General features: G+C 41.4%; 1 protein-coding gene across 1 annotated transcript in view; it reads left to right on the forward strand.

The window, feature by feature from the left end:
• Nucleotides 1-6,256: 6,256 nt before the first annotated feature.
• Nucleotides 6,257-26,720, forward strand: part of LOC111970755 (LHFPL tetraspan subfamily member 4 protein-like) — a 51,608-nt gene continuing 31,144 nt past the window's right edge. The window contains exon 1 of the mRNA XM_070445842.1: nt 6,257-7,056. Coding sequence (XP_070301943.1) covers nt 6,651-7,056 — 406 coding nt within the window. The 5' untranslated portion in view covers nt 6,257-6,650. The remainder of the gene's footprint in view (nt 7,057-26,720) is intronic.

The following is a 26,720-nucleotide window of genomic DNA, read 5'->3' on the forward strand; positions in this document are numbered from 1 at the left end:
AAAGAAGTATTTTTATACAATATGTACTGATTATTCCATATATAATATCTGTGTGGGGAAAAATTATATTTATAAATTAAGGATCATGACAAGAAAACCTGCCGATGAAAAGCATACAGTTTCATTGGAACTTTGTCAATATTATAATTGCAAACCAACATGAAGTTAAGGCCACCAAAAGTAGAGAAGACATGATGAGGAATACAATTCCACATAGAAGTGGGTCTTCTTAGGAGTTGATCTTAAAAGTATATCCAATTGATCTTTATCCAATTGATCTTAAAAGTATTATTTAAGGTAGAAAAATCCAGAAAATTCAGCCCACCATACTCATAAGTGTTCATTACAACACTTTTCCTAATGTAATGGCTACAGTTTCTCCATGGAAAGTTGAAAAGCATCTGGTCTAACTCTTTGCTTATTTTACCATCAAGATATAAAAATAGAGCGGCATATGTTAGTCTAGAGATAGCTTCAGCCTTGGTTATTAGGACCCTTCCTTTTAAGGATAAGTCCCTCTGTAGCCATTGATTTAGCTTCTTCTGGGGTTTTTTAATATGAGGGTTAAAATTTGTAAGCCTCTAGACTTCTGATCCTTAGTAATGGTTATGCCTAAATATGTAAGTTCTTCTTTCACTGGAATACCATAATATGATGTCACACAATCTTTGACAGCCATGAGTTCACATTTATTAATGTTAAGATGTAGACCAGATGCTTTGGGAAAGGATTCTATCACATTGATCGATATGGGACTCTGACTGGCGTCTTTCAGAAAAAGTGTAGTATCGTCAGCCAGCTGGCTTATAATCATTTCTTTACCAGCTATGGAAATACCTTGTACAGGACTATTATTTAAGGAATTTGTAAGAAGTTTGGTGATTAATAAAAATAGATATGGTGAGATTGGACAACCTTGCCTAATTCCTCTCTTTACCTCTATGGGATCGATGTCCCCCCCGCGGGACAGTTGAGCTAACGTAGGCTAATATGATTAGCATGAGGTTTTAAGTAACAACAAAAAAATCCCAGGACATAGACATATCTGATATGGGCAGAAAGGTTAAATTCTTGTAATCTAACTGCACTGTCCAATTTACAGTAGCTATTACAGTGAAATAATACCATGCTATTGTTTGAGGAGAGTGCACAATTATGAACTTGAAAATGTATTAATAAACCAATTAGGCACATCCGGGCAGTCTTGAGCCAACATTTTGAACAGATATGCAATGGGTCATTCGATCAGTCTAAAACGTTGCACATACACTGCTGCCATCTAGTGGCCAAAATCTAAATTGTGCCTGGGCTGGAATAATACGTTATGGTCTTTCTCTTGCATTTCAAAGATAATGGTATACATTTTTTTTTAAACGCATGTTTTTTTCTTTGTATTATCTTTTACCAGATCTAATGTGTTATATTCTCCTACATTAATTTCACATCTCCACAAACTTCAAAGTGTTTCCTTTCAAATAGTATCAAGAATATGCATGTCCTTGCTTCAGGTCCTGAACTACAGGCAGTTAGATTTGAGTATGTCATTTTAGGTGAGAATTGAAAAAAAGGGTTAGATCCTTATTAACTCAAATCTAGGTGAGGTGCCATGTTTCAGTTTGATAGAGCTGTTACCATTCGTATAGAGAGTCTTAATAGCCTTACAGRAAAAATCCCCAAAGCCAAATTTCTCAAGGGAGTGGAAGAGGAACTGATGCTTTATAAAAATAAAAAAATAATATGAAGCTATCCTCGGGTTATTAGGTCTGAGTAGTCAAGTATGTCTAATACTAGTCTGATATTGTTAGAAATATGTCTGTTCCTCATAAAGCCAGACTGTGTTTCATCAATGATTGCATCCAGGACGTCTTTAATTCTTTTTCAAGTAGTAAGGCTAATAAATTGGACGCCACTTATCGATGAGCAGCACTTTTTTTTAGGCTTAGGTATCAGTGTTATTAACCCCTGAGTCATTGTAAGAGGGTGAAGATTGTTGTTAAAGTGTTTTTAGAGACTTGTTCATTAAATAACTTGTAAAATTCTGTCGGAATTCCATTAATGCCTGGGGATTTATTGTTCTTTAGATGTTTGATAGACTCACTAATCTCTTCAACTATGATGGGTTCATCACACTGTTTAGATTCTATATCACTGATAGAGTGAACATTATTCAGTGAGTCTAAAAACATATCTGTGGATTCCTGACAGTACGTAGAGCTATACAATTTCCTGTAAAAATTGCTACAGTAGTTAGCCATTCATTTTTGGTCATCTGTAATAGCACCATCAATGTTTAATTTATGGATAGTGTTATTTGTAGAGTGACATTTCTCAAGTCTAAAGAAATAGGATGAATTCTGTTCTCCCTCATCAAGCCATTTTTTCCTAGATCTAATAAAGGCTCCTTCTGCTTTTAATCTATATATATTATCCAGTTGATTTAATCTATAGATATTATCCAGTTGATTTAATCTATAGATATTATCCAGTTGATTTAATCTATAGATATTATCCAGTTTATTTAATCTATAGATATTATCCAGTTTATTTCATCTATATATATTATCCAGTTAATTTTGTAACTCAATCAGTTCCTCGTTCTCTTCCCCCAAGAGGCTGGCTGGGGACCTCTGAGAAAGGGAAGTTATCCTAACCATCACCTTTTCCTCCTCAGCTCTTCTGGTTTTAGCCAGATTACTACCAGATTGTCGAAGGTATTTGGCCACTTCAAATTTAAAGAGCTCCCAGTTCTTGAAATAAGATTTTTCTTCACGAGCTGTTTCCTGTGAGGATGGACGCTGGGAAACGAGAAGCAAGTACATGGAGTGAATATTTAATAAATGACGGACATGAAACAAAACAAGGACAGCGTCTGGACAGTGGGAACAAAACRACATTAATGCAGACACAGGTGTATATATACTGAGGTGTATATAATGCAGGTGTATATATACTGAGATCATGTGACAGATCATGTGACACTTAGATTGCACACAGGTGGACTTTATTTAACTAATTATGTGACTTCTGAAGGTAATTGGTTGCACCAGATCTTATTTAGGGGCTTCATATCAAAGGGGGTGAATACATGTGCACGCACCACTTTTCCATATAATTCTTTTTTTAAACAAGTATTAAAAAAAACAAAAAACACTTCACTTTGTGTATGTCCATTACATGAAATCCAAATAAAAATAAATGTAAATTACAGGTTGTAATGCAACAAAATTGGAAAAACGCCAAGGGGGATGAATACTTTTGCAAGACACTGTAATAGAGTCCAGGTAAGTCCCACGAAGCGCTGATGTGCGTAATGTTGGTGACAGGTGTGCGTAATGATGGGCCGCCTGGCGCCCTCGAGCACCAGAGAGGTGGAGCGGGAGCAGGCGTGACAGGCTATTTAGCTTACAGTAGGATGCTCTACCAAGGTTAATATCATGGGTAAATATGTTTACATCAATGTAAATAGCCCTATCGTCCTATACTTCCCCTCATAGCCGCATTTCACATAGACTATAATGGGGAATAGTTTTAGGCTATTTGTAATTTTTCCATTAGGCCTAATAAATGGTTTGTTAACCATTAATAAACTGTTTGTAAAGGATGTCATCTTTTTTTCTTGTTTATCAACATTATAAAACACAAGGTGGGCATGTACGAACCGTTTAATTTAGGACGTAATAACTAATYAACAGCCTGTATACATGTATATACTTCATTTAATGGTCAACAAACAGTGTCAAAAATGTATACTTCTTTATAATTGTAATGTTAAAAGGCAGTTTATGTTTTTTTGTTATGTTTTGTTTTTTATCAGAGTAGGGCAATAGGCTAAGACATTAAGCTACATTGGTGTAGGCCTATGTTGGAGCTACTGTCATTGCTTATTGAGCCTACACAAAATCTCATTGTATATACTGTATGACCATTATGTGTAAATTCCTTTGTCTATATTCTGTCTATATATTTTGTTTATTGTCGTCAGCGCCATTAAACCAGGTCAAATTCCTGGTAAATGTAAATGTACTTGGAGAATAAAGGTGATTCTGATTCTGATATTGTTTCAATGAGATTTATATTGCTTGTTCTATTCAAATGGTGCTCTTATGTTTTCACCGCCAGTGGGGTAATTTATAGGCAAACCATACTACAACACAGTATCCACCATTCGTGCTTTGTGAAATTGTATGCACCCATTCAGTAGTACAACTCCTGAATAATATATGAATTTGCAGGTACTGTAGATGCGTGTATATAGGTTATAACCTACCCTCAGAAACACACTCACATTTTGCTTGAGATGTGTCATGATTTGCAACATAAAATTCCATCACCTTGATTTAATTCATGCAGTACTAATTCTACTCATATTGAAAAAGAAAAAACATTACACTTGCAATAAATTATTATCTACAAAACAACTCCTGTTCAGCAAATTCTTAAATTAGGGGGCAATTATTTTCATGTTGGTTGATGTTTTAAATYCAAATGGTATTGTCTATTGCAATATTGCGAAAACCAAGAGTTGGTGTGAAGACACTTGTTACACAAAATGAATGAGTTGTAGGCTATAGGTTTCAAGATGCAATGTGATTAGGAAATTGATCAACATGAGGTTGCCTTTCAACAGTGGTGAAAAGTACTTGGGTAAAAATACTTTAAAGCACTACTAAAGTAGATTTTCGGGGTATCTGTACTTAACTTTAATATTTAAATTTTGACAACTTTTACTTCACTACATTCCTAAATAAAATAATGTACTTTTTACTCCGTACATTTCCCTGAAACCMAAAAGTACTGTCACGTTCCTGACCGGTTTTCTGTTATTTTGTATGTGTTTGACGGTCAGGGCGTGAGTTTGGGTGGGTAGTCTATGTTTTGTGTTTCTATGTTTAGGTCACTTGTAATTAGCCTTATATGGTTCTCAATCAGAGACAGGTGTTTGACGTTTTCCTCTGATTGAGAACCATATATAGGTTGGCTGTTCACACTGTTTGTTTGTGGGTGATTGTCTTCTGTGTCTGTGTATGTTGCACCACACGGGACTGTTTCGGTTTGTTCGTTCGTTTGATGTAGTCTGTTCCTGTTCGTGAGTTCTTTGTGTCTTTATGTAAGTTCCATGTTCAGGTTTCGTCTTCGTCGTTTTCTTATTTTGTAGTTTGTTGAAGTGTTTTCGGTTTTCGTCTGTACTTTAATAAACTTAATTATGTATTCACAACCCGCTGCATTTTGGTCCTCCGATCCTTCTCTCCTCTCCTCGTCCGAGGAGGAGGAAGAACTAGACACTCGTTACAAGTACTCGTTACATTTTTTATGCTTAACAGGACAGGAAAACCATACTTGAGTAAAAGTTAAGATACCTTAATAGAAAAGGACTCAAGTAAAATCAAAAGTCAACTAGTAAAATTCTACTTGAGTAAAAGTATAAAAGTATTTCGTTTAAAATATACTTAAGTATCAAAAGTAAAAGTATAAATCGTTTCAAATTCCTTATATTAAGCAAACCAGATGGCACCTTTTTCTTGTTTTTTTTATTTACGGAAAGCCACGGGCACACTCCAACATTCAGACATAATTTACCAACGAAGCATGTGTGTTTAGTGAGTCCGCCAGATAAGAAGGAGTAGGAATGACCAGGGATGTTCGGTTGATAAATGCGTGAATTTGACTGTTTTCCTTTCCTGCTAAACAGTCAAAATGCAACGAGTACTTTTGGGTGTCAAGGAAAATGTATGGAGTAAAAAGTACAATATTTTCTTAGGGAATGTAGTGAGGTATAAGTAAAAGTAGTCAAAAATATAAGTAGTAAATTAAAGTAGGGAACAGATACCCAAAAAAGCAACTTAAGTAGTACTTTAAAGTGTTTTTACTTAAGCACTTTACACCACTGCTTCCATGCACCTAATCCAGGTTTTTCCAACAGTTTTCTGTGCAGACTATAGCAGTTTGTTTGGTGAGCGTGCGCGCGCGAAGGAGAGACGTGGAGGAAAAGGGAGAGCGAGAGTGAGAATCAGAAGACAGCATCAGAAAACCACCAGCATGGGGTCTTGGTATTTACAGTGATACGACCAATGCCCATCTTTTCTCGTCTTCATTCTTCAAATGACACGCATTGGTCTCTTATTCCGGATGTAAAGAATGCTCCAGTTGACCTAACTTAAATAGTTCGCGGAAGATTCATCAGTGGGGCTCGACAGCGGTGCTTGTCTCTCATTTGAAGCGTTGGGTCCAATGGGAGTCGATATAGCTTCATTCTTCACACTCCGACGGTGGTGGTGAATTGCGAATAACACGTCTGATCCCTTTTTTCCTTGACCATTGATTTTTGCAATGTGAGCTTGTTCGACTCTGCTGTGTTATTACGCATTAAGAGGGTTTTCCCCATCGCTGTTTAATCACGCTTCGGTCTTGAATTGATTAATTTGGAAACCATTTGGACTATATAACATTCAGAAACCTGGACCTTTTGATTGACTACCAGGGGAGACAGTGCTGACCTTTGTGTAGACTCTTTCGTGTAAGATTTTTGTTTGGTCTCCATCTTTCAGAGACAACGGAGTGTTATTATCAAAATAGTTGCTGAGGAATCATTGACGAAGATAGGGGGAGATAGAGACGAGGGGAATACGAGATAACGCCAGTGGTGGGGGAACATGCTGCCTTCGCAAGAAGCTTCCAAGATTTACCATGACAACTACATGCGGAATTCGCGGGCCATTGGGGTTCTGTGGGCTATATTCACCATATGTTTGGCCATTATTAACGTAGTGGTGTTCATTCTGCCCTACTGGATTGGGGACAGCGTGAACACCCCACACGCAGGCTATTTCGGCTTGTTCCACTACTGCGTGGGCACTGGGAACTCCAACCGGGAGCTCACTTGCCAAGGAACCTTCGCCGAATTCAGCGGCATCCCCTCGAGCGCGTTCAAAGCTGCCACCTTCCTCGTGTTGCTGTCCATGGTGCTCATCTTGGGTTGTATTGCCTGCTTCACCCTTTTCTTATTCTGCAACACTGCCACTGTCTACAAGACGTGCGCCTGGATGCAGCTGCTATGCGGTAAGAGATTGGCGTTTGGGTAGTCACTTCCACGGATGGGCGCAAATTCATGCATTCTGCTCACGAACATTGAGGGGTCCATTACTTTCCACACTGTTCGTTGGCGCGTGAGTGTCCTGTTGCAGCCTACACTGTGTGTGTGTGTGTGTGTGTGTGTGAAAGCGAGAGAGAGGGGGGGGGGCATGTGACATCCGGAATGGAACACATTGTTATAGTGTAGATGTGTGAAAATATGCTAGTATTACATCTGCAATCAAAGTTTGTATTTATATTGTTCAAGTTAATTTGGTTCTTATCATTTTATAATTACATGTGTAATGCCAATGACACTAGTGTAGGCCTATATGGCGACAATGAATCAGACAATTGAAAGAGAAAATACAATTTTATTTTTTGACTAGTTTTGAATGGAACCCAGTGAAGGATGTGTAAAACAAAACAGTGATTTGCCTGGCATCAATGATGTCACGCCCTGATCTGTTTCACCTGTCTTTGTGATTGTCTCCACCCACCTCCAGGTGTCTCCTGTTTTCCCCATTAGTCCCTGGTGTATTTATCCCTGTGTTTCCTGTCTGTCTGTGCCAGTTCGTCTTGTTTTGCCAAGTCAACCAGCGTTTCGCCTAGCTCCTAGTTTTTTTYCCTAGCCCTCCTGGTTTTGACCCTTGCCTGTCCTGACACTGACTCCGCCTGCCTGACCACACTACCTGTCCTGACCTCAAGCCTGCCTATCCCATGGTACTGTTTAGACTCTGACCTGGTTTCTGAACTCTCGCCTGTCCCCGACCTGCCTTTTGCCTACCCTTTTTGGTGTAATAAATATCGGAGCTCAACCATCTGCCTCCTGTGTCTGCATTTGGGTCTCGCCTTGTGCCCTTATAGCTCTATTTGTTGTTGTTTCTTTTACTGAGAGAATTCTGACAAAAACAGGAATAACTGTGACAGCAGGTTTGGGATCTCTGGCCTTGGTTTATAGGGTTGTATTTAAAGGCTGAATGCTGCCATTTCTGGGTAATAATTATGTACATTACTGTAATAGTTAAATTGTTTAAAAAGAAACAAAAATAGCTTCTCAAGCAATMATTTTGCTAGTACTGTCTGGGACTGATCTGAGTTGGGAGGGGAAGTGCACCAAAGCAGGGGAGGTGCCTAATGGGAGAGACGTTATTGCCAGAGAGGTTTGGAACTCTCTTTACCATTGGTCTATTACAATTTATATCGCCTGGTGATGTCACCAGGCAAGCCAAAACTCCACTCATGCCAAACTTTCTGATTAGAAGATCCTGAGTAGATAGCTGTTGGTTAAAGATACAATCAGGAAATAACACTTACACATTCTTTTCACAGTTTTACAGTTTCATAAACTACTGTATAATACAAAACACAGCATAAACAGAATTTTGACTGCACTGGGCTTTTAACTCAGCTTTTGTGACAGAAACAGGATTTCTGTCACTGTGCCATGCGGTTCATGCACTCACTCTCTCTAGTCTGAGCAAGAAATGCGTGCACACACAGGCAGTAGAGGGAACAGATTATCTCAGCTCAGGTGTAACGTACCTGCCACACACACGCCAATTCACATATGCGCTCTGTCGCACAGAAGCCACTCACTGATCTCTAATTGCACAACCTCCAAATTAATTATACATTGTGCAAATAAATGCGCTCTAAATGTGTGTAGCCACCGACTGTGAATTCAGGTGAGAGTTGGGTGACAGGCTTGTTGTTGAGAAAGTTTCGGTGCAGGTTTGAGACTGAGATTTGGAAATGGATGCGTATTAGCGTTGTTATTTTTTGGATAATTTCGCACCCACACACAAACACTTCCCAGCATTTGCAAAATGGGGGAATTCGTGGAATCCTGAACCTGCTATTGCCCTATTTCGCTGCTTAAACACTGTATATAGCGGGTTGTAGGGGTTATTGGGGATTATAGTGGGTTATAGGGAGTTATACAGGGTTATAGGGGGTGGTAGGGAGTTGTAGGGGGTTGTAGATTGCATTGGGTGCTTAGCAGTGGGAGAAGGGAGGAAAATGGTGGACCAAATATCTCTATAAATCGGCTTTCTCTCACCTTTTCCTGTGCCTGGTCCCTGTCTCTGGAGAGGGAGGATAGGAGAGAAACTGAGAGAGAGAAATACAGGGAGAGGACACAGCTACAAATTCACAGCTGGATGACACTAGGATAGGATATATTGGAACAATGGGAGGCTTGATCTTAGCCTGGACCCATATTCATAGTTTCTCAATGTATGAGTGCTGATCTCAGATCAGGTCTCTCCATTTCTATATAATTTTATTCATTATGACCTATTAGGTAAAACTGATCCTTTCTGTCGGTCCTTCACTTTACAGTCATCATTCAAGATAATCCTCTAACAACCCCACTTCTCAACTCTCCCTTAGGCAGCACAGTGAAAGGAATATGCTTCGCGACTGTGATATTACAAAGGCCAAATATTCCAATCCAGCGGAGCACATCTGAGTCAAACGTGAGTCAGCTCACTGGGACGAGAGAGGTGAGACGGAGAGAGCACTGAGGTGGTGCATATGGAAGGTTGAGGTTTTGCAAAGGATGCTGGGAAATGAAGTCCAGTCTTAGTGTGAGAGGGGCCTTTATTAGGCCTGGCTGGGGAAGGCCTACATGAAACACAGCCCTTATTTTAAGTGTTTATAAAATCCCATATGGGAAAAATTTTATGGGAAAAAACGATTGGAACCATTTCCCTGTTTGACCGCTACGTTTTATGGGTATTATGACCCATACTGTGATACTCTATAAAGGGAACAGGTGCCATTTTGGAAGCTATCTATCAATTTAATGCTAAGCAGTGGACTTCCATCATCACCTCTGTCACCAGCAATACAGTAGTTGGCAACAGACTCATTGAATGCAATCCAGCTTTATGGATAGCAGAATGTTTTAATTCAGTGTAATATAATCTCTGTATGTTATTCTATAGAATCTCTATCATTCTATAAGAGCATAGGTATACCGTCTATCATGCAGTGTGCTTACCTTTTCATCCCCCATTGAGTTTCCACCTCTCTGCTATAAAGGTTATGTTTGACATGAGACGTTGAGACGCGCAAAACTGAAAGCGCGAACCAACGCATTTAACCATGGAAAAGAGACAAGTATTATGGCCGAATACAAACAGTTTAGTTATTCCCTCCGCAATCCAATCAAACAAGCRAAATGTCAGTATAGAGACAAAGTGGAGTCGCAATTCAAAGGCTCAAAGACAAGACGTATGTGGCAGGGTCTACAGACAATCACGAACTACAAAAAGAAAACCAGCCACGTCACAGACACCGACGTCTTGCTTCCAGACAAACTAAACACCTTCTTTGCTCGCTTTGAGGATAATACAGTGCCACTGACGCAACGCACTACCAAGGACTGTGGGTTCTCCTTCTCCGTGGCTGACGTGAGTAAGACATGTAAACGTGTTAACCCTCGCAAGGCTGCCGGCCCAGACGGCATCTCTAGCCACGTCCWCACAGCATGCGCAGACCAGCTGGCTGGTGTTTTTACAGACATATTCAATCTCTCCCTATCCCAGTCTGCTATCCCCACATGTTTCAAGATGGCCACCAGTGTTCCTGTACCCAAGAATGCAAAGGTAGCTGAACTAAATGGCTATCGCCCCGTAGCACTCACTTCTGTCATGATGAAGTGCTTTGAGAGACTAGTCAAGGATCATATCACCTCTACCTTACCTGTCACCCTAGACCCACTTCAATTTGCTTACCGCTCCAATAGGTCCACAGGCGATGCAATCACCATAACACTGCACTGCCCTAACCCATCTGGACAAGAGGAATACCTATGTAAGAATGCTGTTCATTGAGTATAGCTCAGCATTCAACACCATAGTACCCTCCAAGCTCATCATTAAGCTAGAGGCCCTGGGTCTAAACCCCGCCCTGTGCAATTGGGTCTTGGACTTCCTGACGGGCCGCCCCCAGGTGGTAAAGGTAGGAAACAACATCTCCACTTCGATGATCCTCAACACTGGGGCCCCACAAGGGTGAGTGCTCAGCCCTCTCCTGTACTCCCTGTTCACCCATGACTGCGTGGCCATGCACGCCTCCAACTCAATCATCAAGTTTGCAGACAACACAACAGCAGTAGGCCTGATTACCAACAACGACGAGACAGCCTACAAGGAGGAGGTGAGGGCACATGGGGTGTGGTGTCAGCAAAACAACCTCTCACTCAACGTTAACAAAACAAAGGAGATGATCGTGGACATCAGGAAACAGCAGAGGGAGCACCCCCCTATCCACATCGAAGGGACAGCAGTGGAGAAGGTGGAAAGTTTTAAGTTTATCTGCGTACACATCACAGACAAACTGAAATGGTCCACCCACACAGACAGTGTGGTGAAGAAGGCGCAACAGCGCCTCTTCAACCTCAGGAGGCATTTGGCTTGTCACCTAAAACCCTCACAAACTTTTACAGATGCACAATTGAGAGCATCCTGTTGGGCTGCATCACCTCCTGGTACGGCAAAAGCACCGCCCACAACCGCAAGGCTCTCCAGAGGGTGGTGCGGTCTGCACAACGCATCACCGGGGGCAAACTACCTGCCCTCTAGGATACCTACAGCACCCGAAGTCACAGGAAGGCCAAAAAGATCATCAAGGACAACAACCATCCGAGCCACTGCCTGTTCACCCCGTTACCATCCAGACGGCGAGGTCAGTACAGGTGCATCAAAGCTGGGACCGAGAGACTGAAAAACAGCTTCTATCTCAAGGCCATCAGACTGTTAAACAGCCATCACTAACACAGATAGGCTGCTGCTTACATACAGTCTTGAAATCATTAGCTACTTTAATAAATGGATCACTAGTCACTTKAATAATACCACTTTAATCATGTTTACATATCTTGCATTACTCATCTTACATGTATATACTGTGTTTTATACCATCTATTGCATCTTGCCTATGCCGCTCTGTCATCGCTCATCCATATATTTCTGTGTAGATATTCTTAATCCATTCCTTTACTTATCAAATTAGATTAGTGTGTATGAGGTAGTTGTTGGGGAATTGTTAGATTACATGTTAGATATTGCTGCACTGTTGGAACTAGAAGCACAAGCATTTTGTTACACTCGCAATAACATCTGCTAAACATGTGTATGTGACCAATAAAATTTGATTTGATTTGATGATTTGACATAAAATTGAATGTTTTTTTTTACAGGACTCCTGTAACTGTTTCATCCTCTCGTGCCAAACCAAACCAAACTGTGCTGGCTTAGATATTTTCACCTTGCCCTTTTCAGTAGGGTTTCAACTACTACAGTATGGTGGGCCAACACAGTACAGCTTGGTTTGGCTCTGTAGTTTGAAATGCTCTCTACAGCTGCAAGTGTGGAGGATATTATTTTCCTATTTTCCCCCTCTCACTCCATCTCCATCGCCCTTCCCTCAGGTCTAGCCCTTGTCGCGGTGGCAGGGTTTCCCCAGGATGCATTGTGTGTAGCATCAGGTCGGAGGTCCGAGTATGTTCCCAGTTCTCACTGTGCTTTAGCTTCATGCTTGCTTTTTCTCTCACCAGGAACAAACTCGGAGGACTGTTTGTTCTCGGCTTTTAGCACTTATACTTCCCTTTCTTTTTAAATGTAGTCAACCTTTTTACTTAGTAGACTACCTTTGCATCTGCTCAAAACAGAGCTGCTCTTGCAGGAGTAATGACTCTATATATTAACCTTCCTCATACGTAGGCTACATAGGTCATTTTGTTTCCGTAAGCACTTCATAACTACATCCCTTCTGTACCAAATTACAGCTGGCTTCAGTCTTGAGATGTACCAAATTACAGCTGGCTTCAGTCTTGAGATGTACCAAATTACAGCTGGCTTCAGTGTTGAGAGCAGCTATTTAAAAAAGAAATGTTTTTTTATTTTGTCACGGCCTGACCTTAGAGAGCCTTTTATTGTCTCTATTTGGTTTGGTCAGAGTGTGATTTGGGGTGGGCATTCTATGCTTTGTTTTCTGTTTCTTTATTTCTATGTTTTGGCCGGGTATGGTTCTCAATCAGGGACAGCTGTCTATCGTTGTCTCTGATTGGGAATCCCTTTTTAGGTAGCCCTTTTTCCCTCCTTTCAGTGTGGGTAGTTGACTTTTGTTAGTGGCACTATAGCCCTGTAAGCTTCACGGTTGTTTCTTCGTTTGTTGTTTTGTTGGCGACATTTAAAATAAAAGGAAAACGTACGCTCACAACGCTGCACTTTGGTCTACTTCATTTGACGGCCGTGACATATTTCACCTTTATTTAACCAGGTAAACTAGTTGAGAACAATAGACTCCCGTAAGAGAATGGAGGGTAGAATACTACAAGGTATGCTCAACCGGTGTTGGCTTATGACATTCCTTAAAAAGTCCAAATCAAACGAGTGGAACGATTATTGACAACATTCTTTTAAAATATACTGTGTATTTCTTTGAATGTCTTTTTTTAAACTGTCAACTGTTTGTCATGCTGACACAAGCTCAACTGTAAGCTCATGATCTATAAAAGATAGGCCACATACTGTAGGTGGTTTGCTGGGTCAGTGCAAAATAGTGAAGTGCAGACAAATTTCATTAGATATTGACTGTCGGCTCCAAAGGTGCCAGGAAGCGTGCAGACGGGCTCCCAATGATAGGTTTCCTCCGGTGTTTGTGGGCTAAGAAGTTAAGAACTCTCTGACAGGTCATCAGAAGAGAAGTAATTGGAAGAAACCACATCAAACCTTTCATTGAACCTTTCTGGAAAAGTACACTCAATAAGATATTGAGTTGCTCAATMCAGATAAATGTTTCTTTTCAAAACGGTTAGCTCAATGACATGAGTAAGATCCAGACAATGCAGAGGAGAAGGGGTTTTGACCACACTTTACATTACATAGGCATTACTCCAGAGTACCTATGAGGGAATAACTGTAATCATCCTGTACCAGCAAGGTACACAAGCGCATACAGTAGATATATATTTACTGCTGTATCGATGTAATCCAAGTAGAGACAAAAATTGCTCATGTGGAACTACTGTACATTTATTTATGTTATTTCTAGCTTAATATTTGTACCTATAAACCTGTATATACTCCACCCTCTACTACACCACTGGTAGTGGCTTCTGGGATAAGGCCTATGTAATGGTCTGTGTGGTAGTGGCTTCTGAGATAAGGCCTATGTAATGGTCTGTGTGGTAGTGGCTTCTGGGATAAGGCCTATGTAATGGTCTGTGTGGTAGTGGCTTCTGGGATAAGGCTAATGTAATGGTCTGTGTGGTAGTGGCTTCTGGGATAAGGCTATGTAATGGTCTGTGTGGTAGTGGCTTCTGGAGTTAAGGCCTATGTAATGGTCTGTTGTGGTAAGTGTGCTTCTGGGATAAGGCTATGTAATGGTCTGTGTGGTAGTGGCTTCTGGGATAAGGCCTATGTAATGGTCTGTGTGGTAGGTTTTTGTCATACATTGGTCTATCCTGTACAATCCTGAAGCGTTTCAGTGTTGTTTCCACAGCCAAGTGCTATGGGAGCTTTACTGGGGTAATAGTCAGGCTTTCCCAAAACTCCAGAGCAATTCGGTGGGTTCAGCAAAGCCTCCGCTTCAAACGGGCGGCGCGACACCCGGAGGGAGCTGGAGAGGGGAGACGAGAGGAAAAGCGGGCATTTGAAGGGGTTATGCTAAACGCTACATTTAACTGGAGCTAACGCTATTGTTAAATCGACTTGATTTTCGCTGGTGACTCTATGAGACTAGCATCACTTTGGGGGAAATCACTTTGGAACCTTCTAAATCCATCCATTATAGCTAAACAGTAACGCATTGGGCCAAGCCTGCACACTGGGTAGTATGAGTGCTTAGGATACTATTTTACAAACACAGAGAGAGCATGTTTACATTCGCAAAGCAAGTGAAATAGATAAGAAACAAAAGTGAAATATACAGTACAAAAATAACAGTAAACTTCACACTTACAAAAGTTCCAAGAATAAAACATTTCAATGTCATGTTATGTATATACATACACAGTATTATAAACAGTTAATACAAATATACAGTCTTGTAATGATGTGTGTACCTCTCTCCGTGTTACTGCTCTTGTGTGTTACTCTCTTCGCTATGTTACTCTCTCTCTCTGTGGTGTACTCTCTCTCACTATGTTACACCCTCTTCTCTTCTTTCTCGTGTTACTCTGCTCTCTTGTTTCTCTGTTGTGTTTACTCTCTACCGGCCGTTTACACACTCTCTCTCCTCCTCTCTTATTACTCTTCCTCTCTGTTCCTTCTGTCTGGTCCACCTCTCTCACCTCTCTCTTTCTCTCGCCTCCTCTCTCTCGCTCTCTCCTCTTCTCTCTCTCTCTTCTTCTCTCTCTCTCTCTCTCTCTCTCATCTCCTCTCTCTCGTCGTCTCTCTCTCGCTCTCTCTCTCTCTCTCGTCTCCCTCTCTCCTCTCTCTCTCTCTCGTCTCTTCTCTCTCTCTCTCTCTCTCTCTCGTCTCTCCTCTTCCTCTGCTCCTCTCTCTCTTCAGCTCTCACTCTCTCTCTCTCTCTCCTCCCGTTAGATTGCACTGACGTAACAAGTTAGCATTATGTGCAAAGCTTATTTCTGGCATATTACAATAGTAAAAACTGAGAATCAAAATTGTCAGATGCCCGAGATGACGAAACAGTAACAACAATAACCAAAGTGTCAAAAAAATTAACCATACATTCAACAATAACAATAAGCATACAGTAGAGGACATGTGCAGGTTGATTGGTCTGTCAGACACTGTCCCTCAACTTATGGCAGCCTTCAATGTAGTGCACTGCCAACCCACAGCTCTCTGCGTCCTCCCCGAACAGGACGGGTAGCCTACTCTCATCAGAGAGGTCTTTGAAACCTTGAATAAGAGTTTCAAATTTGGGGAAATGACACTCAMATTTTTTACATTTTGTCAGGAAATGCAGCTCCGTCTCAGGTTCTGCTGTTGTGCAGTGGTTGCACAGCCTTTCCTCTACAGGGAGCCAGGTTTTCCTGTGTTTACCCTTCTCAATGGCAAGGCTGTGCTCACTGAGCCTGTACTTTGTCAAGGTTTTTCTAAGGTTTTGATCAGTAACCATGGTCAAATATTTAGCCACAGTGTACTGTGGATTTAGGGCCATCAGGTCCGCATGCTTTTTTAAATTTGAGGGCCTGAAGTTTCTTATAGAGCTCCTGGTCAGTAATTGGGGAGTTCAATGGATTTTGATTGTCCTTTATAGCTTTTTCTAATCCATTCAACTTCTCATGAATTTGCCGTTGTTCTGCGTTTGTGTCAATTTGAACGGTGTTGTAGAGTGTTTTAAAATGGGTTGTCCATATGTCACCATTTTGTATCGCTAATTCCTCGTTTCGATTATTTTTGGTTTTTCCAATTTTACCAGAAGTTGTTTGTGTTTATGGACTGCTCAATTAGTGTCATCTGCTTGCTGTTTTCCTGGTTTTCCCTTTCTATCCCATGTTTTCCTGGTTTTCCCTATCTATCCCATGTTTTCCTGGTTCTCTCTCTCTATCTCTCTTCATTTCAGTTGAATGCATTCAGTTGACTAGGTATCCCCCTTTCCCTTTCTTTTCCTTGCCTCCCTCCATCCATGAATTAGCATGAGAGAGAGAGAGAGAGAGAGAGAGAGAGAGAGAGAGAGAGAGAGAGAGAGAGAGAGAGAGAGGAACTAAAGTTATTTGTTTCTAACACCCTAGTCACACCCCGACCTAACCAACATAGAGAATAACAAGCTCTCTATGGTCAGGGTGTGACATCCATGCACCACTTTTCTGTTACATTTTTTTGTTGTTGAATATTTTGAAAACAAGTAATTTTTTTCATTTCACTTCACCAATTTGGACTATTTTTTGTATGTCCATTACATATAATCCAAATAAAAATCAATTTAAATTACAGGTTGTAATGCAACAAAATAGGAAAAATGCCAAGGGGGGTGAATACTTTTGCAAGGCACTGTAGTTGGATGTCGGGATAGGTTGTCACAGCTTTCCTGCAGCATGACATGAACCACTGTGTGAGATACTGACCCTGTAGTCTTCCTCCAAGCTGAGCTGAGACCAGGTGTTTTAAACAATAAGGTCACGTTATATATTCCCCATGGGTTTTTTTCATTAACCTGTGCCTCAACGAGAGGAAAGATGAGCCATGGTGTAATTATGTTGTTACGGAGTGTGTGTGCGTGTGTGTGCGTCTGTGTGCATCTGTGTGCGTCTGTGTGCATGTGTGTGCGTCTGTGTGCGTGTGCGTAGAGCACCATCATCCTCCTCCTTAAAGGAGAAACCTACTCAAAATATATATTTTTGTCTTTTTTTCATTAGTCCACTATTAATACAGTCCCAAAATCACGAGAGACAAGATGAGCCATTGCATAATTATGCTGCCAGTTGGGACCCTGGTAATGCAGCGCTAATCTCCAATCGGAACGGGTGCCTGCCCGGAGTTTCACATCGCAGTGGCCCACTCTGCCTCCTCCCATAATTCTCTCCTCTCCCCCAGAGGTTAAGCCTCCGCCAATTATTCTACACCCATCATACAGAGTTTAACAAACGTTTTGAGATGTAGAATGGTAATGGGCACCATGATGGCACCAGAACACTGGAATGAATAAGGATGTTATTGTTATGTGTGTTATGTGTGTGCTGCCAACATGGAGGATAGCTTGCAAACCTCTGTATATCTTCAACTCTGCATGAGCCGTCTATCCTCCCCTTTCTATCCCATGTTTTCCTGGTTTTCCCTTTCTATCCCATGTTTTCCTGGTTTTCCCTTTCTATCCCATGTTTTCCTGGTTTTCCCTTTCTATCCCATGTTTTCCTGGTTCTCTCTCTCTATCTCTATAGTTATTTGTTTCTAACTAGCCTACATGCCGAGAATGCCGAGAATACCAATCTTTCAAGATCTCTCTATCTCTCTTTCTTTTTCTCTTTTCTTTCACCATCGTTATTCTACTTTTGGCCACAAACATCTAAGCAGGATTAGACTAGTTAGCATTGATTTGTTGCTGTTAAAGTGAGCTGGGTTTGGCTCCAGGAGATGATTGAATAATAATTCTAGATAAAGGCCAATAATGAGGGGACAGGTATTCTTTTATACAACATGCAGCAATACAGTTCCCATTGAATTATGGATGACTGGGACACAAGCAAGCACACATGGTTATTATGGTGCTTGTGTGTGCAATGCATAAGAAAATTAAGTTGGATTAAATGAGTGTACTCATCCATCCATCCATGTACAATATCATCATTGATAGCATCTCTTATGGTACCTTTCCTGTTTTCCACTGTAGACAATATGCCAAACAAAATGTCATACCATATGTCAAACAATCAAAAATGGTGTTTCATAGACAGCTGTTCTGTATTCTGTGGGTGATGTATCCCCTTTAGAAAGATGCCATTTCCATGTATTGCTTTTGACAGCTGGGTTAACCGAGGGGCAAATGTGAATTTCAAAGGCGAGTCAAACTTAACTGCAAATCTGCTATTGACCTCAATTGACATCAATGGATAATTTACCTGAAGTCAACATTTTTGGCTAAGTCAGTGCCAACTGGTAGGAAACACCCCTTTTCAAATTATTTGGGTTTGCAAGTTGTCATGATTAATTTGAGACGTATTAATATTCAGATGAAGCATCGTACCGAAAGGTCCTGACTCAATAACTCAATAACTGACATAACAGTTTTCACAAAGATTACTTTCGCGTTAACCAAATATCGGGTCTTAAATCTCACACATTAGGGCCAACATTTTTATGTTGCAATGAGAGGAACCCTAAAGGTCCCCACTAATAGTGGATTACCCTACTCAGGTCTAGATTCAATCAGATCAGCGTTAACCGGAGATTACAGACACCCGCATAGCAGATGTTTTGGAGGTGGAACTTTGAATCCGTCAAATCGGTGAACAGCTTCTATTGAGATCATTGTCATGAAGCCACACCGCCCGACTCATGGTAGAAGTTCAGAACGATAAAGTGTAGACGATATAGAAATAATTACACCAATTGAAAAATCAATAAACAAAATATTAAGGATTTCTATCAGCCTAAGAGGTGTAGATTCCATCTCGCATTCCAGTGTTCCAACTTGTAAACAAGGCTGCATGATATTTCTCTTAATGCGACTCTGTGCAGCCAATGGCAATGTTCGCTTTAGGTATAATGCAAGGAGCTGCTTGTGGATTTGACAGCTCCAACACAGTTCCACCTCAGACACCACCAAAACAACTGCTAWGCGGATGTCGGCTAAAGTTGATCTGATTGAATAGAGCCCTTAGTCATTAACTGATTCCACGTCATGTGTGTTCATACTGAGCGAGAAGTGATCTCAACCACTCGCTCCATCTCACAGTAGTCTGCTTATGGATTTTTTATTACATACCACTCCTTGGAGGAAGAGGAGATTGCATCCCTCTTCTAAAGGAAGGGCTAAGGAAAACGCTTTTCCTATCAACAGAGATAATGGAGTGAAAGCCATCTAGTGAGAAATTGTCAATCAAAATCTAATGTATAGGCATTGATTCCCTGCTTATCATAGAAGCCTTAAGGCAGGGAAAGTGTGTGTGTGTGTGTGTGTGTGTGTGTGTGTGTGTGTGTGTGTGTGTGTGTGTGGTGTGGTGGTGGTGTGTGTGTGTGTGTGTGTGTGTGTGTGTGTGTGCTTGTGTGGTGTGTGTTGTGTGTGTGTTGTGTGTGGTTTGGAAAGACGCACGTTGTTTTATGTTCATAGCTTCACTTTGCATATGGTTTGAGAATGGCTGTGTTGATGAAGGCAGTTAGTTACATGGTGCAGAATTGAAATGTATACTGAACAAAAATATAAACGCAACATGTAAAGTGTTGGTCCCATGTTTCATGAGCTAAAATAAAACATGAGCTATAATAAAACATCAGTTCCATATGCACAAAAAGCTTAATTCTCTCAAATGGTATGCACAAATGTGTTTACATCCCTGTTAGTGAGCGTTTCTCCTTTGCCAAGATAATCCATCCACCATTAAAAAGCATGATCATTACACAGGTGCACTTTGTGCTGGGGATCATTAAAAGCCACTCTAAAATGTGCAGTTTTGCCACAAAACACAATGCCACAGATGTCTCAAGTTTTGAGGGTGCATGCAATTGACACACTGACTGCAGGAATGTCCACCACAGCTGTTTGCAGATAATTGCATTTCCACATATTAGGGCTGAATGAATTCATTTCAATCGACAGATTTCCTGATATGAACTGTAACTCAGTTGCATGTTGCATTTATATTTTTGTTCAGTATAGTTTACAAAAGTTCAATCAGTTAGGCTGGTCTGAATTCTCCCTTCAACTTAAGTACAGTAAGCATAATATAATTCACGTAGTTTCCTATTCTATGTACACAGTGGGAGTGTATATGCTGAAGGTTCCAAACACCATCATCATCAGCACAGTGTCATATCTCTCCTCCCTTTTTCTATTARTCACATGGGGAATGTCATTCACCTATTTCCCTTCTAGTGAAGGCCAGGTTGGGTTAGCTGTTTGCTTATATCATTATGAATTAGACTATAATAACTTAGTAGTCTGGTCCAGTGGTAGTGCTGCTGACTGTGGACTAAACATTTCCCTCCACGGCACAATAATTCCTCACACTTGCTATTTAACCAATGGGCTCACTCTTGCAATTATCACCTTTCTCTCTCTTAACCAATGGGAGTAAATCTTGTGATGTACAGTCGTGGCCAAAAGTTTTGAGAATGATACGAATATTAATTTCCACAAAGTCTGCTGCTTCAGTGTCTTTAGATATTTTTGTCAGATGTTACTATGGAATACTGAAGTATAATTACAAGCATTTCATACGTGTCAAAGGCTTTTATTGACAATTACATGAAGTTGATGCAAAGAGTCAATATTTGCAGTGTTGACCCTTCTTTTTCAAGACCTCTGCAATCCACCCTGGCATGCTGGCAATTAACTTCTGGGCCACATCCTGACTGATGGCAGCCCATTCTTGCATAATCAATGCTTGGAGTTTGTCAGAATTTGTGGGTTTTTGTTTCTCCACCCGCCTCTTGAGAATCGACCACAAGTTCTCAAAGGGATTAAGGTCTGGGGAGTTTCCTGGCCATAGACCCAAAATATCGATGTTTTGTTCCCCGAGCCACTTCGTTATCACTCTTGCCTTATGGCAAGGTGCTCCATCATGCTGGAAAAGGCATTGTTCGTCATCAAACTGTTCCTGGATGGTTGGGAGAAGTTGCTCTCGGAGAATGTGTTGGTACCATTCTATATTCATGGCTGTGTTCTTAGGCAAAATTGTGAGTGAGCCCACTCCCTTGGCTGAGAAGCAACCCCACATATGAATGGTCTCAGAATGCTTTACTGTTGGCATGACACAGGACTGATGGTAGCGCTCACCTTGTCTTCTCCAGACAAGCTTTTCTCCGGATGCCCCAAACAATCGGAAAGGGGATTCATCAGAGAAAATGACTTTACCCCAGTCCTCAGCAGTACAATCCCTGTACCTTTTGCAGAATATCAGTCGGTCCCTGATGTTTTTCCTGGAGAGAAGTGGCTTCTTTGCTGCCCTTCTTGACACCAGGCCATCCTCCAAAAGTCTCCTCACTGTGCGTGCAAATGCACTCACACCTGCCTGCTGCCATTCCTGAGCAAGCTCTGTACTGGTAGTGCCCCGATCCCGCAGCTGAATCAACTTTAGGAGACGGTCCTGCCGCTTGCTGGACTTTCTTGGGCGCCCTGAAGCCTTCTTCACAACAATTGAACCKCTCTCCTTGAAGTTCTTGATGATCCGATAAATGGTTGATTTAGGTGCAATCTTACTGGCAGCAATATCCTTGCCTGTGAAGCCCTTTTTGTGCAATGCAATAATGATGGCACGTGTTTCCTTGCAGGTAACCATGATTGACAGAGGAAGAACAATGATTCCAAGCACCAGCCTCCTTTCGAAGCTTCCAGTCTGTTATTCGAACTCAATCAGCATGACAGAGTGATCTCCAGCCTTGTCCACGTCAACACTCTGATGTCAGCTGGTCCTTTTGTGGCAGGGCTGAAATGCAGTGGGAATATTTTGGGGAGATTCAGTTCATTTGCATGGCAAAGAAGGACTTTGTAATTAATTCTAGTTCCTCCCAATCCCGGATCCGGGAGCACCCCCCACAGTAAAAAAGCTGACTAGCATAGCCTAGCATAGCGTCACAAGTAAATACTAGCATCTAAATATCATTAAATCACAAGTCCAAGACACCAGATGAAAGATACAGATCTTGTGAATCCAGCCATCATTTCTGATTTTTAAAATGTTTTACAGGGAAGACACAATATGTAAATCTATTAGCTAACCACGATAGCAAAAAGACACAACTTTTTTTTCTCCACCATTTTTTTCCTGCATGGGCAGCTATCACAATTTCGACTAAATAAAGATATATATAGCCACTAACCAAGAAACAACTTCATATAAGATGACAGTCTGATAACATATTTATGGTATAGCATATGTTTTTTTAGAAAAATGTGCATATTTCAGGTATAAATCACAGTTCTACATTGCAGCTGCAATCTGAAATAGCGTTGGAAGCAGCCGGAATAATTACAGAGCGACCGTACGTAATTACCAAAATACTCATCCTAAACATTTCTGAAAAATACACAGCATACAGCAAATGAAAGACCAACATCTTGTGAATCAGCCATCATTTCTGATTTTTAAAATGTTTTACAGGAAGACACAATATGTAAATCTATTAGCTAACCACGTTAGCAAAGACACCACTTTTTTTTACTCCACCAGTTTTTTACTCCATCAGTAGCTATCACTAATTCGACTAAATAAAAGATATATATAGCCACTAACCAAGAAACAACTTCATAAGATGACAGTCTGATAACATATTTATGGTATAGCATATGTTTTTTTAGAAAAATGTGCATTTTTCAGGTATAAATCATAGTTTACCATTGCAGCCACTATCACAAAACTCACCAAAGCGACTAGAATAACTACAGAGGCAACGTGTATTACCTAATTACTCATCATAAAACATTTCTTAAAAATACACAGCGTACAGCAATTGAAAGACACAGATCTTGTGAATCCAGACAATATTTCAGATTTTCTAAGTGTTTTACAGCGAAAACACAATATATCGTTATATTAGCATACCACATGAGCTAACATCACCCCAGCATTGATTAAGGCAAAAAGAGCGATAACGTTATCACCACCAAATATATTAATTTTTTCACTAACCTTCTCAGAATTCTTCAGATGACAGTCCTGTAACATCATATTACACAATGCATATAGAGTTTGTTCGAAAATGTGCATATTTAGCATCACAAATCGTGGTTATGCAATGTAATCTGTCAAAACATGGCATGCATTCTGGACGGCGCCATCTGGAAAGGCACCTAAGTTTACGATTATTATCGATTAGATTGACAAAAAAATACAGGTTGGACAGCTAATGAAAGATGCATTGGTTATTAAGCAACCGCTGATTTAGATTTTTAAAATTAACGTTACTAGACATACAGTGTGCGTTACAGCCAGACTAGTGCCGCAATAATGGCCACAAATGCGTTTACATTTTTCCACATAAATACGGAATAAATAGCTCTTACTTTTGGACGAGCTTCCATCAGAATCTTGGGCAAGGTGTCCTTTCTCCAAAGAATCGTTGCTTTGTGTAAAATGTCCTCTTCAACTTCGGAACTAGCAGCTAACAATAGCTACGTGGCACACACATGTCCAATCCTCAAAGCGCAATACTATGAAAATTCAGAAAATAGCAATATACTCGCATAAACTGATATAAATTCGTTTAAAATAACTTCGTTATGATGTTTTCTAACCCTATATCGAATTAAATCACAGACGGATATATCTTAGGCCGATAACAGGACTTTTGAGCATGCCATTCTGATGTCCTCTCTTGCGCCTTGACGAGGTCCAAAAGAACGGACATGTCACTCCATGGCCTTTTATGAACTCTGTGAAATACGTAGAGACTCCATTCCACTTCTCATTGGTTACTGACATCCAGGGGAAGGCGGGTGCAGTTCATTTCAACCCATAAGCCATCATACAGACCTTAAACTGATCCGAGATCAGAGCCTAGTTTTCAGGCCTTCGCATGTCCTGTCATGATTTTTGCTGTAGAAAGAGTTCTGGTTCACCCACAGACATAATTCAAACGGTTTTAGAAACTAGAGATTGTTTTCTATCCAATAGTAATATAATATGCATATTGTACGAGCAAGAATTGAGTACGAGGCAGTTTAATTTTGGAAATGTAAAAAAAGAATATGCTAACAGCTCCCCCTATTGACAAAAGGTTAATTGCAATTCATCTGATCACTCTTCATAACATTCTGGAGTATATGCAAATTGCCATCATACAAACTGAGGCAGCAGACTGTGAAAATTGCCACGACTGTATATGTCAAACTTATTCTCTTAATTGCTGTACAGCAAAAGTTACGACAACTCTCCACCTCTCTACCACCACCACCTATAATAATGTCCTCATAAGGCGGTCATTGGAACTCCCTTACGATGCCAGCAGCCCCGCATAGGGCTACCAGACATCATCGCCCCTACCTGGGCTCGAACCAGGGCCCTCTGCACACATCAACAAACTGCCTCCCACGAAGCATCATTATCCATTGCTCCACAAAAGCCGCGGCCCTTGCAGAGCAAGGGAACAACTACTTCAGGTCTCAGAGCGGGTGACGTCACGATTGAAACGCTATTAGCGCGCATCCCGCTAACTAGCTAGCCATTTCACATCGGTTACAGTAGCCACACGGCAACTCGAGGCTACATCGCACTGATATAGTGCAGCACTTTTTTCAGCTCTCCTTTCCTCTCCTCTCCCCAGTCACTTGGGCCAGAGAGCTACTTTTAAATGGCGCACCTCTCTCTCACACACTCACACCTTTCCCTGTCCCTCTCTCTCTCTCCCCCCCCTCCCGCTCCCTCTCTCTCGTCGCTCCCCTCTCCCCCTCGCTCTCTCTCCCCACGCTTCTCTCTCCCTCTCCCCTCTTTCTCTCTCTCTCTCCCCTCCCTCTCTCCCCTCCCTCTCTCCCGTCTCCCACTCTCTCTCCACCTCCTCTCTCCCCCTCTCCACCTCTCTCCCCCTCCCTCTCTCTCTCTCTCTAGGTCTCTCTATCATTATCACTTTCAATGTCACTCCTTTGTAATCCCTCTCTTTTCCTCTGTCATACTATTCCAGTCTGAAACTGGCAAGCAGTAGCCATGGTTCAACTGGCAAGCAGTTGCCATTGTTCAACTGGCAAGCAGTAGCCATGGTTCAACTGGCAGGCAGTAGCCATGGTTCGACTGGTARGCAGTAGCCATGGTTCAACTGGCAGGCAGTAGCCATGGTTCAACTGGCAAGCAGTAGCCATGGTTCAACTGGCAACCAGTAGCTATGGTTCAACTGGCAGGCAGTAGCCATGGTTCAACTGGCAGGCAGTAGCCATTGTTCAATGTGATCGTCCCACTCTAGCTTGTGCTTACGTATGTCATATTGTACCATTGAACATGTGGTAACATTGAAATGTAGGTAAGGTAACATTAATTATGAGTTTTTATACATGTAACTCTGAATCTTGAGTTCTTGAGTTCTAAATCTTGTCCCCTGTCAATGGTAGGGGATTTGTTAGATACTGGCAATCTCTAACACACAGCAGGAGCAGCACTGCCACAGTGGCTATTTGTCATGTGTGTTTGCTCTGTTTTGTCTGCCAATACTGTGTGTGTGTGTGTGTGTGTATATATATCTTTATCTCTTCCTCCCTTGTTGCTTTCCTCTGTCTTTCTCCTTTTCCTTCCTCTCCCTCTCTCTCTCTCTCCCAGTTGCCATTCCCTCTATCCCACACTGCACAGGGCCTGAGCTCAAAGGCGTTAGGCGAGTCATGGTGGAGTTGCTCCATCCTTTTCCGTGGGCCCAGTTGGTTGCCATGGTTTCATGACCTTCCTGTATTGTGGCGCTAACGGCTCGAGTAGCTTCTTATTTGCCACCCTGTTTGTGTCTCTGTCTCTGTCCTTCCTCCTCATCCCCCTCTCATTACTCCTCCTTTATGTCTGTCTCTCTCTGTCTCAATGTCTCTCTCTCTATCGCTGTCTCACTCTCTCCTTTTTTTTCTCTCTCTATGTCTCACCGTCTCTCCTTCTGTCTCTCTCTCTATCGCTGTCTCACTGTCTCTCTCTCTATCGCTGTCTCAATCTCTCCTTCTGTCTCTCTATCGCTGTCTCACTCTCTCCTTCTGTCTCTCTATCTCTCTCTATCGCTGTCTAACGGTCTCTCCCTTCCCTCACTCTCTTTCCCTCCATCATTCCCCCCTCCTTTTTCTCCCTCCTTTTTTTCATACCGTGAGAGAGACCTAGTACAGTGTGACAGCAGAGGGATCGTGACTTGTATCTAATGTTTGAGTATGTGTGCGTGGAGTGTGTGTGTGTGTGTGCTTGTGTGTGTGTGTGTGTGTGTGTGTGTGTGCGCATTCATCTTGAAGTCTTGCTGTGCTGATAGTTGTAAGAGTAATACTCTTGGATAATTGGCTGCTTTGACCAATCTTACATGGGTCACTGTTCCACTAATTTGAGAAATGCTCACACACACACACACACA

Source organism: Salvelinus sp. IW2-2015, linkage group LG11 (assembly GCF_002910315.2).
Source record: "Salvelinus sp. IW2-2015 linkage group LG11, ASM291031v2, whole genome shotgun sequence".
Lineage (NCBI taxonomy): Eukaryota > Metazoa > Chordata > Actinopteri > Salmoniformes > Salmonidae > Salvelinus > Salvelinus sp. IW2-2015.